Raw genomic sequence first — 14137 nt, forward strand, 5'->3', positions numbered from 1 at the left:
CAAACAATTTAGATGTCACATTATCTGATTTCAAGAATTACCATTTTTAACTCTATCAAAAAGAATACCTATGAATAAATTTAATCGAAGAGGAGGAAAATCTATACCCTGAAAACTATAAAACACTGATGAAAGAAACTGAAGACATAAGAGTGAAAAGATATTTCACACTTAAGGACTGCAAAAAGCAGTATTGTTAAAAAGTACACACTACTCAAAGCAATGTTCAGATTCAATGCAGTTTCTATCAGAAGTTGAGTAATGTATTATACACATGTAGAAAAAATAATCCTAACATGTAGAAAAAATAATCCTAACACCTAGATGACCCTGAATAGCCACAGCAATCTTAAGAACAAAGCCGGGGGCGTCACACTTCCTAAGTTCAAGCTCTATTACAAAACTAAGGTAATCAAAACAATATGGCACCAACACAAAAAACAGATTTGTAAATCAGTGGAACTAAAATGAGAGCCCAGGAATAAACCTATGAGGTAACAATCAATTAATTTTTGGCAAAGGAGCCAAGAATATACAAGGAAAGGACAGTTTCTTCAATAAATGGTGCTGGGAAAGGTGGACAGCCATATGCAAAAGAATAAAACTGGACTCCTTTCTCATCCACAAAAGCAACTTAAAATGGATTGCAGACTTGAATGGAAGACCTGAAGCCATAAAGCTTCTAAAGGAAACATAGGCAGGTAAGCTCCTTAACAGCAATCTTGGCAATGGTTTGTTGGATTGGACTTCAAAAGCAAAGACAACAAAAGCAAAATAAACAAGTGGGTCTACCTCAAACTAAAAAGCTTCTGCACAGCAAGGGAAACTATCAACAAATGAAAAGATAATGAACTGAATGGGAGAAAATATATGCAAATAATATATCTGATAAGGGATTAATATCTCAACCATATGAAGAATTCATTCAACTCAGCAAACAATTGGATGAAAAAAATGGGCAGAGGAAATGGACATTTTCCAAAGAAGACATACAGATGGTCAACAGACACATGAAAAGATGCCCGATACTAATAAGGGAAATGCAAATCAAAATGATGAGATACCAGCCGACATCTGTTAGGATGGCCATTATCAAAAAGACAACAGACCCAGCACAGCTACTGCCCAGACTTCACTTGCTTGTGCACCACACTCTGCCTCCTCTGCAACCATGTCTGACAAACGTGATATGGCTGAGACTGAGAAATTCAATACATCAGTATCAAAGAAGGTAGAAAAACAGGAGAAACAAATGAACAGGAGAAGCAAGCATGAGAATCATAGTAGGACACGTGCTGCCAACATGCACTGTACATTTATGAGCATTATTTTACTTCTTTTAGCTGTGTAACTTTGTAACATGCAAAGAGGTTGGATCAAGTTTAAAAGACTACACTGACAAGGAAGGCTGGGTCTGCCACTCCCACCTGCCAGCTGGCTGGCAGGAAAGGAAAAGAACTTGCAAGTTGGTGAAGGAAGATGCTGGGTGGGAAAACAGTGAAATCCAGAGTAAAAACCAAGTGATTCAAGACATCTCACAGACTGTAAAACAGGATTTAAAGGGTTTAATCCCAGGGCCATTTTTTTTGTTCAAATGATTTTAATTATTGCAATGCACCATTTTTAATTTCAAATAAAAAGTTAAAACCTGAAAATAGGGCACCTGGGTGGCTCAGTCGGTTAAGCGTCTGTCTTTGGCTCAGGTCATGATCCCAGAGTTTTGGGGATGGAGTGCCAATCAGGCTCTCTGCTCTGCAGGGAGCCTACTTCAACCTCTGCCTCTCTCTCCCTCTTACGAATAAATAAAATCTTAAAAAAAAAAAAAAACAACAACAAAAAAAAACTAGGAAAAAAAAAAAAGACAACAGGTAACCAGTATTGGAGAGGATTTGGAGAGAAAGGAAATCCTGCGATATAAATTGGGGCAGTCACCAAAGAAATAGTGGGCAGGTTCCTCAGGAAACTAAAACTAGAATTACCATGTAATCCAGCAATCTCTTTTCTGGTTTTTCCAAAGGAAATGAAAACAGGATATCAAAGAGAGATCTGCATGCCCACGTTTACTACAGTATTCACAAGAGCCAAGATGTGGGAAAAGTGTCCATCAAACAGGTGAATGAATAAAAGCATGACATTTATATAATCCGTATAAAATATATATATTTATATGGCATTTATATAATACATATAATACAGATTATATACACACAGACACACATTTATATACATTATGTAAATCACTCAACCATGAGAAAGAAGGAAATCCTGTCATTTGTGACAACATAAAGGGAACTTGAGGGCATGATGCTAAGTGAAATGAGCAGGACTGAGAAAGATCCTGCGCGGTATCATTTATAAGTGGAATCTAGCAACAAAAACGTCGAACTCCTAGCAAGAGTGCAGAAGTGGTTGCCAGGGGCTGTATGGTGGAGGAATTAGGGAGCCATCAGTAAAAGGGTACAAACTTTCAGCTTCAAGGTGAGTAAGGCTGAGGATCTAATGTAAAATATGGTGACCATAATCAACAACACTGTACTGAGTAACAGGAATCTGTTGAGAGAGTAGAGCTGAATGTTCTCACCAAAAACAAGTATGTGAAGAATGGATGTGTTAATTAACTAGACAGGTAAATCCTCTTGCAACATATACATGTATTAAACCACCACAATGTACACATTAATATTTTATAGTTTTATTTGTCAACTGTACCTTAATAAAGCTGAAATAAAAATTAAGAAAAATAAAATTATAGGAAGAAAACAGAAACATTTAGTTTCAAGAGATATTTAGGTATTAAGATATTTCAGACCTGTGACTGAAATTTTATTTCTGAGACAAGCCAAACAAGATATCCATGAAGGGGTGATTCTTTGTTTAAAAAACTTTTCTTTATCTAACCTATGAAACCCCTTCAAGTTAAATTAAAAGTCTTAGTAATGATCTAGTATTTTGGACTGAACTTTCTTAGAAAACTGGAAAAGGGAGAAAATAAAGTCCCTGCAGATTAGGATGTCATTTATATAGAAAGCAGCATGAAAAGAGCAGAAAAAATGTCAGCTGTAGGGCTGTAGATTTGTTTAAAGAAAGAGAGAGAAAAAAAATCCGAGTTCAAAATTTGGCTCTGCAAGCTAAAAGCTACAAGCTTTATGATCTTAGCAAAGTATTTAACTTAAGAGTCTGTTCCCTGAGCAAAATAATGACTGTTAATACTTGCTGGCTTGTGATAAGGATTAACGATAAAAATATGCAAAATCTAGAGTTGGGCTAGTGTTGAATATAAATAATTAATATATGACCTTATGTAGTACTCTTTTGCCAAATGTGTGGCTGGACACGAACAGAAATTCAGTATAAGACATATTACATAGTTATTCTCTGCCTATTTTTATAAAGGCATTGGATTTTAAAAAGAACATCTAATGTAGACCATAGGTTTGGCAGCCTTTCGATATACAGACTAAGTTCAGGGGATGGGAGAGAGAAGAGCCTGAGCCTTCAGTGATAACTAAGAATGAAGCGAACATTTACCCAAGTACTTTTTCTAAAACTTAGAAGTATTTAAGAAGAAAACATAAATAAAAGTTTAAAATACAATATACCTTATGCAAGAAAGAACTCAGAGGTGCCATCAACATAGCATCAAAGTGATGGAATAACCAAATTCACGAGACAGCCCCAGGAAAATTCTCGTTAACACTGAAGAAGGGGATACGTGCCAACATATATACATACATGCATACATAATACTTACCATGAAGACATGTAGTAAATAAGACATTATGGTATCAGCAAGGGAATAGATAAAAATCAAAGGAGTATCACTGGAGTAAAAAAGAGCCCCCCCAAAATGCTCAACTCAATGGAAAAAGGAAGTATTTTCAACAAATGAAACCGAAATGATTAAAAATACAAATGTATAAACAGTAACTTATCACATGTTCCACATAAAAGTTTAACAGAAAATGGATCATGGATCTGAATATAAAACCTAAAACTACAAAATTTCTAGAATAAAACACAGGAAAAATCTTGATCTTGTGTTAGGCAAAGATTCCAGAGTTGAAATAGAAAAACCTTCATCCACAGAAGAAAATACTGACAAAGTGGATTTCATTAATACTTAAAACCTCTCCTCTTCAAAAGAACCTCTTAACAAAAAACTCAGCAACAGATTATAAAAAAATACTACAAAACACTACTGTTTTCAGGGTTATGGTATAATACGTCAGCAACTTCCTCTCACAGGGTTTGATCAAGTTCTTTATACTATTTTTACAATTTTTCTGTAAGTTTGAAATTATTTCAAAATAAAAAAGTTAAACATGAAAAGAAATCAAAATGTTTAAAGAGAGAAAAACATGACTGGATTTTTTTTAAAAGATTTTATTTATTTATTTGACAGAGAGAAATCACGGCAGAGAGGCAGGCAGAGAGAGAGAGAGGGAAGCAGGCTCCCTGCTGAGCAGAGAGCCCGACGCGGGACTCGATCCCAGGACTCTGAGATCATGACCTGAGCCGAAGGCAGCGGCTTAACCCACTGAGCCACCCAGGCACCCCAAACATGACTGGATTTTTTTTTTTTTTAAGATTTTATTTATTTATTTGAGAGAGAGAGACAGTGAGAGAGAGCATGAGCGAGGAGAAGGTCAGAGAGCGAAGCAGACTCCCCATGGAGCTGGGAGCCTGATGTGGGACTCGATCCCGGGACTCTAGGATCACGCCCCGAGCCGAAGGCAGTCGTCCAACCAACTGCACCACCCAGGCGTCCCCATGACTGGATTTTTAAATAATATTTTAAGAGAGAGAGCACAGGTGTGGAGAGTGGGAAGGGGCAGAGGAAGAAGGAGAAGCAGACTCCCTGCTAAGCAAAGAGCCCAATGCGGGTCTCAACCCCAGGACTCTGAGATCATAACCTGAGCTGAAGGAAGACGCTTAACGGACTGACCCATCCAATTGCCCCAAATGGATATCTTACATTTATTTCCATTTATTCCATTTATTTCCAAATGGATATGAAATTTTCTTCATAAGAAATAAGGTACATAGAATAAGACAGAGAAATCATGAAGGAAAACCTTAATGACTTTTTTTTTCAAGATTTTAATTTATTTGTCAGAGGGAGAGGAGGGGGGGGGAGAGAAAGAGGTAGGCAGAGGGAGAATGAGGCTCCCTGCTGAGCAAGGACCCTTACAAACTCCGGGCTTGATCCCAGGATTCTGGGATCATGACCTGAGCCAAAGGTAAATGCTTAACTGACTGAACCACCCAGGCATCCTACCTTAGTAAGTCTGAACATGTAAAAAGCAAACACTTGCGCATGCCAGAAATAAATGAATCCAAGAAAAAACAAAGAAAAAATGTTTGTAAAGGACAAACAGCAACAATTTCTTCAATTGGAAAACCACAACACAAGACAAACACTGCAGTTTTAAAAAACAGAAAGTCAAACACCCAATAAACTCATGAACATAAGTCCTATGTTACTTGTAAATGCAAATCAAAGCCAGAATATAACATCTTTTCATTTAATAGAATAAATTTTAAATTGTTAATACTTAAGACTAATGAGAACAGAGAAACAAACACTCATTTACTGCCGGTGGGACTACAAATGGGTACTCACTTTACAAAAGAAAGTTTGGCAAAGTTCATGAAAACCTAAAATTCACTGAGCAATTCCACATGTACGAATTTATCCAATGGATAAAAATATACCCAAATATATGTACGAGGAAGCTGAAAGCAGAACTGTGAGCTCTCATAACAACGTCAATGTCCATCAAAAGGGGATGATGTCACACTTGCACAATTCCATACTGTATCGCTCTAAAGTAAAAGGCAGATCTGTACATGCTAATATGAAGATAACTCTAATGTATATAAAATACGATAATGATGAAAAAAATATAGGTTCAGATCAGTAAGTATAATGATGGAATTTATGTAAATTTGAAGAACATAAGAGTACATATGTACACGCACACACGTGAGCATGCCATAGTGTATGCCATAGACATTGTGGGAAACCAGAGAAGCAGCAGTTAACAGTGTTACCACTGAGGAGAGTGACTACAAGCCAGACCAGTGAAGAAAGGCAGACTTATCACATAATTTTCTTTAAGATTTGCACCTTTTATTCTTTCATCATTTTCTCTTTTACAATGTCAAAAAAAAAATTTTTTTTTTTTTTAGAGGTGGAGAGAAACATGGGGTGGGGGAGGCAGCGGCGAGAGGGAGAGAGAGAGAATCTTAATTAAACAGGCTCCATGCCCAGTGCAGAGCCCGATGCAGGGCTCAAATCTCACAATCTGAAATCATGACCTGAGCTGAAATCAAGCACTGGACACTCAACCAACTGAGACACCCAGGTGCCCCAACTTTTTTTTTAAAGCAGGCTCCATTTCCAGCATGGAGCCCCATTATGGGGCTTGAACTCACAACCCTGCGATCAAGACCTGAGCTGAGATCAAGTTGGATGCTTAACTGATTGAGCCACCCAGTTGCTGCTAAAATCTAATTTTTAAAGGTCTCGAAAATGAATTAAATTACTTTACCCAAAATTTGTGGGTAAAGTTGTCCAGTTTCCTTAATTTGCATTTTTATCAATTTTGTAAAAACATTACCTGAAATGGTTTGGCAGGGGCATATGTTTCAGTTGCAGGTGTGGGTTTTGGAATGCTTTCAATCAATTCCAGAATTCCTTGCAGTTTTTTATCTGAGATTCGTAAAGAAATCAGTGGTAACTTTCCAAAAATCTTGAATCTGTTTCAAAAAAAGGAATTATTATAAAGCAAACTCCATTCTGATTTATGTATACTAGTTAAAAACACAATTGTTCCCCTTAATATACCAAAAAATAAAATGCAATTTTAAACTCTAAAAATTATCCACATACTCCGTAAGACATTCCACAATCTCCACTCAAATTCCTATTTGGCCTTACTGACACATCTCATTAGGTGAACTAACCTCATTATTTTTCAGAAAAATTTTTTTTGAGATTTTATTTATTTATTTTTGAAAGAGAGAGAGAGCATGCACAAGCACAAGCAGGGGATAGGGCAGAGGGAGAAGCTGACTCCCTACTAAGCAGGGATCCTGACTCAGGACTTGATCCCAGGACCCTGGGATTATGACCTGAGCTGAAGGCAGACACTTAATTGACTGAGACACCCAGGCGCCCCAGAGATTTATTTTCTAACATTATTACATTTATTATCCCTTTTCTATTTGCCAAAGACAGCTGACAATTAATAATTATTGTTTATTATATGATAGGCATTAAGGAAAGCATTGATATGCATTATCTTAAGTCCTCACAACCTATAAGGTAGACAACTGATTTCTGCTGTTTTTTTTAACAGCAGAAATCAGTTGCGTACATGGTTCCTAACAGGAAACTAATGCTTAGGAAGTTCAAATAACTTCTCTAAGAGATAATATATCTAAATCCAGTTTAAAAGTCAGATTAAGAAATTTTAAGACTTAAGAAAAATTACATGATCATATAAATTGATGCATGGCAAAATCCAAACACCTATATGATAAAAAAAAAAAACCTCTGCAAGAACTACAATAAAGGTGAGCTTCCTCAACTTGATAAAGAGTATCATCAAAAAACCTACAGCTACTGTATTTAATGGCAAGAAACTCAGTTTTCCACTAAGATTACGTACAAAGCACAGAGGTCTCTTGGATCACTCCTTTTCAACACTATATTGGAAGTCCCTGTCAATGCATTAGGACAAGAAAAGGAAATAAAAAGTATACAGAGTCTGTTCACAGATGACATGATCATCTATACAGAATATCTAAAAAGAAAAAAAAAAAAGAAGAAGAAGAAGGCGGCCCCAAGAACTAATAAGCCCTTTATCCAATAGTCTACTGCTTTCTTATATACAAACAATGGGCAAGTAGAATTTAAAAATTAAAAATAATACCATTTATATTAACACCCAAAAATATAATACTTGGGTGTAAATTTAACAAAATATCTACAAGATCTATACAGAGGAAACTCTAAAACTCTGAAGGATGAAATCAAAGAAGAAATAAATATAAATGAAGAGCGACTCCATATTTATTTGTATTAAAATTCAATATTCTTCAGATGTTAGTTCTTCCTAAAACGATCCATGGATTCAATGTAATGAAAGTCAAAATCCCAGCCAACTACTTAATGAATATTGACAAAATGACTCTGAAGATTAAATGAAGAGGTAAAAGATCCAGAAAGCCAACATAATATTGAAGAAGAAAAGGGATGGAGGATTGACCCTCCCTGACCTCAAGGCTCACTAGAAAGCCACCATAAGCAAGACACTGGTTTTGACAATAGAATAGATAAACAGATCAATGGTCAGAAGAGAAAGCCCAGGAGTAGATTTTCATAAATACAGTCTACTGGTCTTTGCAAAGATATTCTCTTCAAAAACTTTAAGACTAATCTAGAAAAATGTTGCTAAGACTGATGTTCAGGAGATTACTACTGTATGTTTTCTTTTAGTGCTTTAATGATTTTAGGGGTCATACTTTGGTCTTTAATTCATTTTTACCTCATTTTTGTCTATGCAGTAGGAAAGTGGTACATTTTCATTCTTTGGCATGCAGCTGTCCAGTTTTCTCAACACCATTCTTGCCTCCTTTGTTAAAATTGACCATAGAGGTATGGGTTTATCTCTGAGGACTCTATTCTGTTCCACTGATCAGTGTGTCTATTTTTGTGCCAGTACCATACTGTTTTGATTAGTATAGCTTTCAAATATATCTTGAAATCTGAATAGTGATAGCTCCAGCCTTATTCTTCTTTTTCAAGTCTGCTTTGGCTATTCAGGGTCTTTTGTGGTTCAACACAGATTTTAGGATTATCTGTTCTAGTTCAGTGAACAATGCCATGGATATTTTGATAGGAATTGTATTGAATTGGTAGATTACTTTGAGTTGTATAAACAATGATATCAATTCTTCCAAACAATGAGCATGGATAGCTTTCCACCTGTTGGTGTCTTCAATTTCTTTCATCAATGATTATAGTTTTTAGAGTACAGGTCCTTCCCTACCTTGGCTATGTTTATTCTTAAGTATTTTATTCTTTTTGGTAAAACGGTTAATGGGATTTTTTCTTAATTTCTCTTTCTGCACTTCATTATTAGTGTATCAAAACATAACTGATTCCTGTATATTATTTATCTGCAAGTTCACTGAATTCGTTTATTCTAATGAATAATTTATTCATTTATTCAAATGAATGATTTGGTGGAGTCTTTAAGGTTTTCTCTGTATAGTTTCATGTCATCTACAAACAAGGATCACAGAAAATTGAAAGGAGATACAGATATATATATTTTTTAATATACCCCTTGCATCTACCCATGCATTGACTCCTTCATTAAAAATATTCCCAACCAGGGGCGCCTGGGTGGCTCAGTGGGTTAAAGCCTCTGCTTTCGGCACAGGTCATGATCCCAGGGTCCTGGGATTGAGCCCTGCATGGGGTTCTCTGTTCAGAAGGGAGCCTGCTTCCCCCTCTCTCTCTGCCTGCCTCTCTGCCTGCTTGTGAACTCTGTCAGATAAATAAATAAAATGTTTAAAAAAAAAAAATTCCCAACCAGAATGGTACATTTGTTGAAACTGATGAAGCTACACTGACACATCATAATCGCCAAAGTCCACAATGTACATCACTGCTCACTGTTGGATGCTCTACGTTCTCTGGGTTTGGCTGAAGTGCATAATGACATGTATTAACCATTATATCATTTAGAATATATCATGTATTTTCATTGCCCTAAAAATCCCTTGTGCTTCAATTATTCATCCCTCCCCTACCTACCACCTTCAAGTCCTGGCAAGCCCTGATCTTTTAACTGTGTCCATAGTTTTGCCTTTTCCAGAAGTCACCTAGTGGAAATCATAGAATATGCAGCCTTTTCAGATTGGCTTCTTTCACTTGGTAATATGCATTTGATGTTTCTCTACATCTTTTCATGACCTGACAGCTTATTTATTCTTAGTGAATTATATTCACTGTTTGATATGCTACAGTTTATCTATCACCTATTAACTGACATCTTAGTTGCTTACAAGCCTGGGCTATAAAACAGAAATATAAAATTTATGTGTATAAGCTTTATATAAAAGTATGAATAAAACTTCTATAAATATATGCATGTAGGGGTAAATTGGAAGGGGAGGTGAATCATGAGAGACTATGGACTCTGAAAAATAATCTGAGGGGTTTGAAGTGGCAGGGGGGTGGGAGGTCGGGGTACCAGGTGGTGGGTATCATAGATGGCATGGATTGCATGGAGCACTGGGTGTGGTGAAAAAATAATGATACTGTTATGCTGAAAATAAATAAATGAAAAAAAATTTTTAATTAAAAAAATTAAAAAATAATAAAAAAAGATTGATTTTTAAAAGAATCAATAAAAAAAAGAAAAAAATATATATGCACGCAGGTTTTGTGTGGATCTAAGTTTCAACTCCTTGAGACCCAAAACCATAAAAATCCTAAAACAAAACAGACAGTAATCTCTTGTACATCAGCCTTAGTGACACTTTTCTAAGTATCTCCCCCAGGCACATGAAACAAGACTACATCAAAATAAAAAGCTTTTGCACAGCAAAGGAAACCATCAACAAAACAAAAATGCAACCCACTGAATGAGAGAAGATACTTGCAAACGATATAACCGATAAAGGGTTTAATATCCAAAATATATAAAGAATTTCTATAACCTGACACCAAAAAAAAACAAACAATCCCATCAAATAATGGGCAGAGGACCTGAATAGACACTTTTTCAGTGGAAACATACAGACGATTAACAGACACATGAAGACATGCTCAACATCACTCATCATATGGGAAATGCAAGTCAAAACCACAATGAGGTATCACCTGACACCTGTCAGAATGACTAAAATCAAAGACAAATAACAATTGCTCAGAATAGAGAGAAAGAGGAATCCTTATGCACCATTGGCAAGAAGGTAAATTTGGGCAGCCCTTGTGGAAAACAGTATGGAGGTTCCTCAAAAAATTAAAAACAAACACTCTGTGACCCAGGAATTCTACTAGTGGTTATCAACCCAAAGAAAATGAGAACAGTAATTTGAAAAAATACATGAACACTTATGTTTGTAGTATTATTTATAGTAGCCAGCAGAAGCAACCCAAGTGTCCATTAGTAGATAAATGGCTAAAGAAGCTGTGGTACATATATACAATGGAACATTACTCCACCATTAAAAAATAATAATAATAATGCTGTTTTGCCATTTGTGACATGGAAACCCTAGAAGGTAAAATGCTAAGTGAAATAAATACCATATGATTTCATTTCTACATGGAATCTAAAAAACAAAAATAAAAAGAGACACACAGAGAATGAAGTGATGGTTACCAGTGGTAGGAGGAAGGGGGTTGGGCAAACTAGTAAAGGGCAGCGGGAGGTACAGGTTTCTGGTCATGGAATGAATAAGTCATGGGGATAAAAAGGTACAGCACAGGGAATACAGTCACATGATACTGTAGTAGCCTTGTATGGCGACAAAAGGTGGCTATGCTTGCGGTGAGCACAGCACTAGCGAGGTGTCAAATCACTGTGTCCACCTGAAACTAATGCAACCTTACATGTCAACTATACTTCAATTTCTTTCTTGTGACCCTAAAACTGTTCTAAATAGTCTTTTTTTTGTGTGTAAGATTTTATTTATTCGAGAGAGAGAGAGTGTGTGTGTGAACACAAGCAGGGGGAATGAATGGCAGGCAGAGGGAGAGAAAGCAGGCTCCCCACTGAGCAGAGAGCCCAACATGGGAGTTTTCCCAGGGTCCTGGGCAGAAAGCAGATGCTTAAATGACTGAGCCACCCAGTGTCCCTCTACATAGTCTTTAAAAAAAATAAAAGTTTAATTGCAGGGTCATAGGGAAGCTCTATTTTTAATTTCTTGAGGAATCTCCACACTGTTCTCCAAAGAGGCTGCACCAACTTGCATTCCCACCAACAGTGGAAGAGGGTTCCCCTTTCTCCACATCCTCTCCAACACATGTTGTTTCCTGTTTTGTTAATTTTGGCCATTCTAACTGGTGAAAGGTGATATCTCAATGTGGTTTTAATTTGAATCTCCCTGAGGGCTAATGATGATGAACATTTTTTCATGTGTCTGATAGCCATTTGTATGTCTTGATTGGAGAAGTGTCTGTTCATATCTTCTTCCCATTTTTTGATATGTTTGCCTGTTTCGTGTGTGTTGAGTTTGAGGAGCTCATTATAGATCCTGGATATCAACCTTTTGTCTGTACTGTCATTTGCAAATACCTTCTCCCATTCCGTGGGTTGCCTCTTTGTTTTTTTGACTGTTTCCTTTGCTGTGCAGAAGCTTTTGATTTTGATGAAGTCCCAAAAGTTTATTTTCGCTTTTGCTTCCTTTGCCTTTGGAGACATATCTTGAAAGAAGTTGCTGTGGCTGATATGGAAGAGATGACTGCCTATGTTCTCCTCTAGGATTCTGATGGATTCCTGTCTCATGTTGAGGTCTTTTATCCATTTTGAGTTTATCTTTGTGTACAGTGTAAGAGAATGGTCAAGTTTCATTCTTCTACATATAGCTGTCCAGTTTTCCCAGCACCATTTATTGAAGAGACTTTTTTCCACTGTATATTTTTTCCTGTTTTGTCGAAGATTAATTGACCACAGAGTTGAGGGTCCATATCTGGGCTCTCTACGCTGTTCCACTGGTGTATGTGTCTGTTTTTATGCCAGTACCATGCTGTCTTGGTGATCACAGCTTTGTAATAAAGCTTGAAATCAGGTAACGTGATGCACTCCTGGGTATTTACCCCAAGGATACAGATGTCGTGAAAAGAAGGGCCATCTGTACCCCAATGTTTATAGCAGCAATGGCCACGGTCGCCAAACTATGGAAAGAACCAAGATGCCCTTCAACAGACAAATGGATAAGGAAGATGTGGCCCATATACACTATGGAGTATTATGCCTCCATCAGAAAGGATGAATACCCAACTTTTGTAGCAACATGGATGGGACTGGAAGAGATTATGCTGAGTGAAATAAGTCAAGCAGAGAGAGTCAATTATCATACGGTTTCACTTATTTGTGGAGCATAACAAATATCATGGAGGACAAGGGGTGTTAGAGAGGAGAAGGGAGTTGGGGAAATTGGAAGGGGAGGTGAATCATGAGAGACTATGGACTCTGAAAAACAATCTGAGGTGTTTGAAGTGGCGGGGGTGTGCGAGGTTGGGGTACCAGGTGGTGGGTATTATAGAGGGCACGGATTGCATGGAGCACTGGGTGTGGTGGAAAAATAATGAATACTGTTTTTCTGAAAATATATAAATTTTTTAAAATAGCAAAAAAAAAAAAATAAAATAAAAGTTTAGAAAAAAGCTGTTATCAAAGAGTACATTTTTACTCACTGTTTTTATCCCTGTATTTTTCCTGAAACTCAACTTTTTCAACTCAGACACATGACTAAGGTTATGAGTCTAAAAATACATCTGCATTTCTTAAGAAAATTACAAGCTTTCTTTTACCACCAATAGACTATATACATGTAATTAGTTCCATCTATCCTAGTTTAACTTAGGTACATACTATGAATCTGTCTCAATGTATCTAAACTTCTTTTCAATTTTTTTTAAACATACCTGTATAATGTACAACCTGAAAACGAGGGCACCAAAATACTACATACCAAATAGCAGAGGACTTCCTTTTATTTGCCTTGAAAGTTTTAAGCTCAAATTTCAAAGGATGCTGCCTGATACCTTTACAATTCCAGAGTTTTCTATAATACTATATTCACCTTATATTGCTCCAGCTCACTAAACTGAAATCAAATGTTTCTCAGATTTGATCTTTCTAAATCATTTAGTTTCTGCCTTTTATTATTTTAGCTATACTTCTCTGATCCTAACCTACAGCAATTTTAGTATCATTAGAATAACCTACAGCAATTTTAGTATCATTAGAATACTAGCTCAAATGGCTTTCCTGGTATTTTTGCCATTTTATTGGTGATGTCTCACTATATAATGCACTGGACTAGAAATGGGCAAAATATGGTCACTGGCTAATTCAATCTGTTACTTATTTTGATAAGTATTATT

At 36.5% G+C, this 14137-nt stretch overlaps 1 protein-coding gene across 4 annotated transcripts in view; it reads right to left on the reverse strand.

Moving 5' to 3' along the window:
• The window catches only part of VPS13A (vacuolar protein sorting 13 homolog A), a 240558-nt gene that overhangs the window by 143519 nt on the left and 82902 nt on the right, over window positions 1-14137 (reverse strand). For all 4 annotated transcript variants that reach the window (XM_044265853.1, XM_044265852.1, XM_044265856.1 and 1 more), the window contains exon 23: window positions 6624-6762. In XM_044265853.1, coding sequence (XP_044121788.1) covers window positions 6624-6762 — 139 coding nt within the window. The remainder of the gene's footprint in view (window positions 1-6623; window positions 6763-14137) is intronic.

This window comes from Neovison vison, chromosome 9 (genome assembly GCF_020171115.1).
Source record: "Neovison vison isolate M4711 chromosome 9, ASM_NN_V1, whole genome shotgun sequence".
NCBI classification, from domain to species: Eukaryota; Metazoa; Chordata; class Mammalia; order Carnivora; family Mustelidae; genus Neogale; species Neogale vison.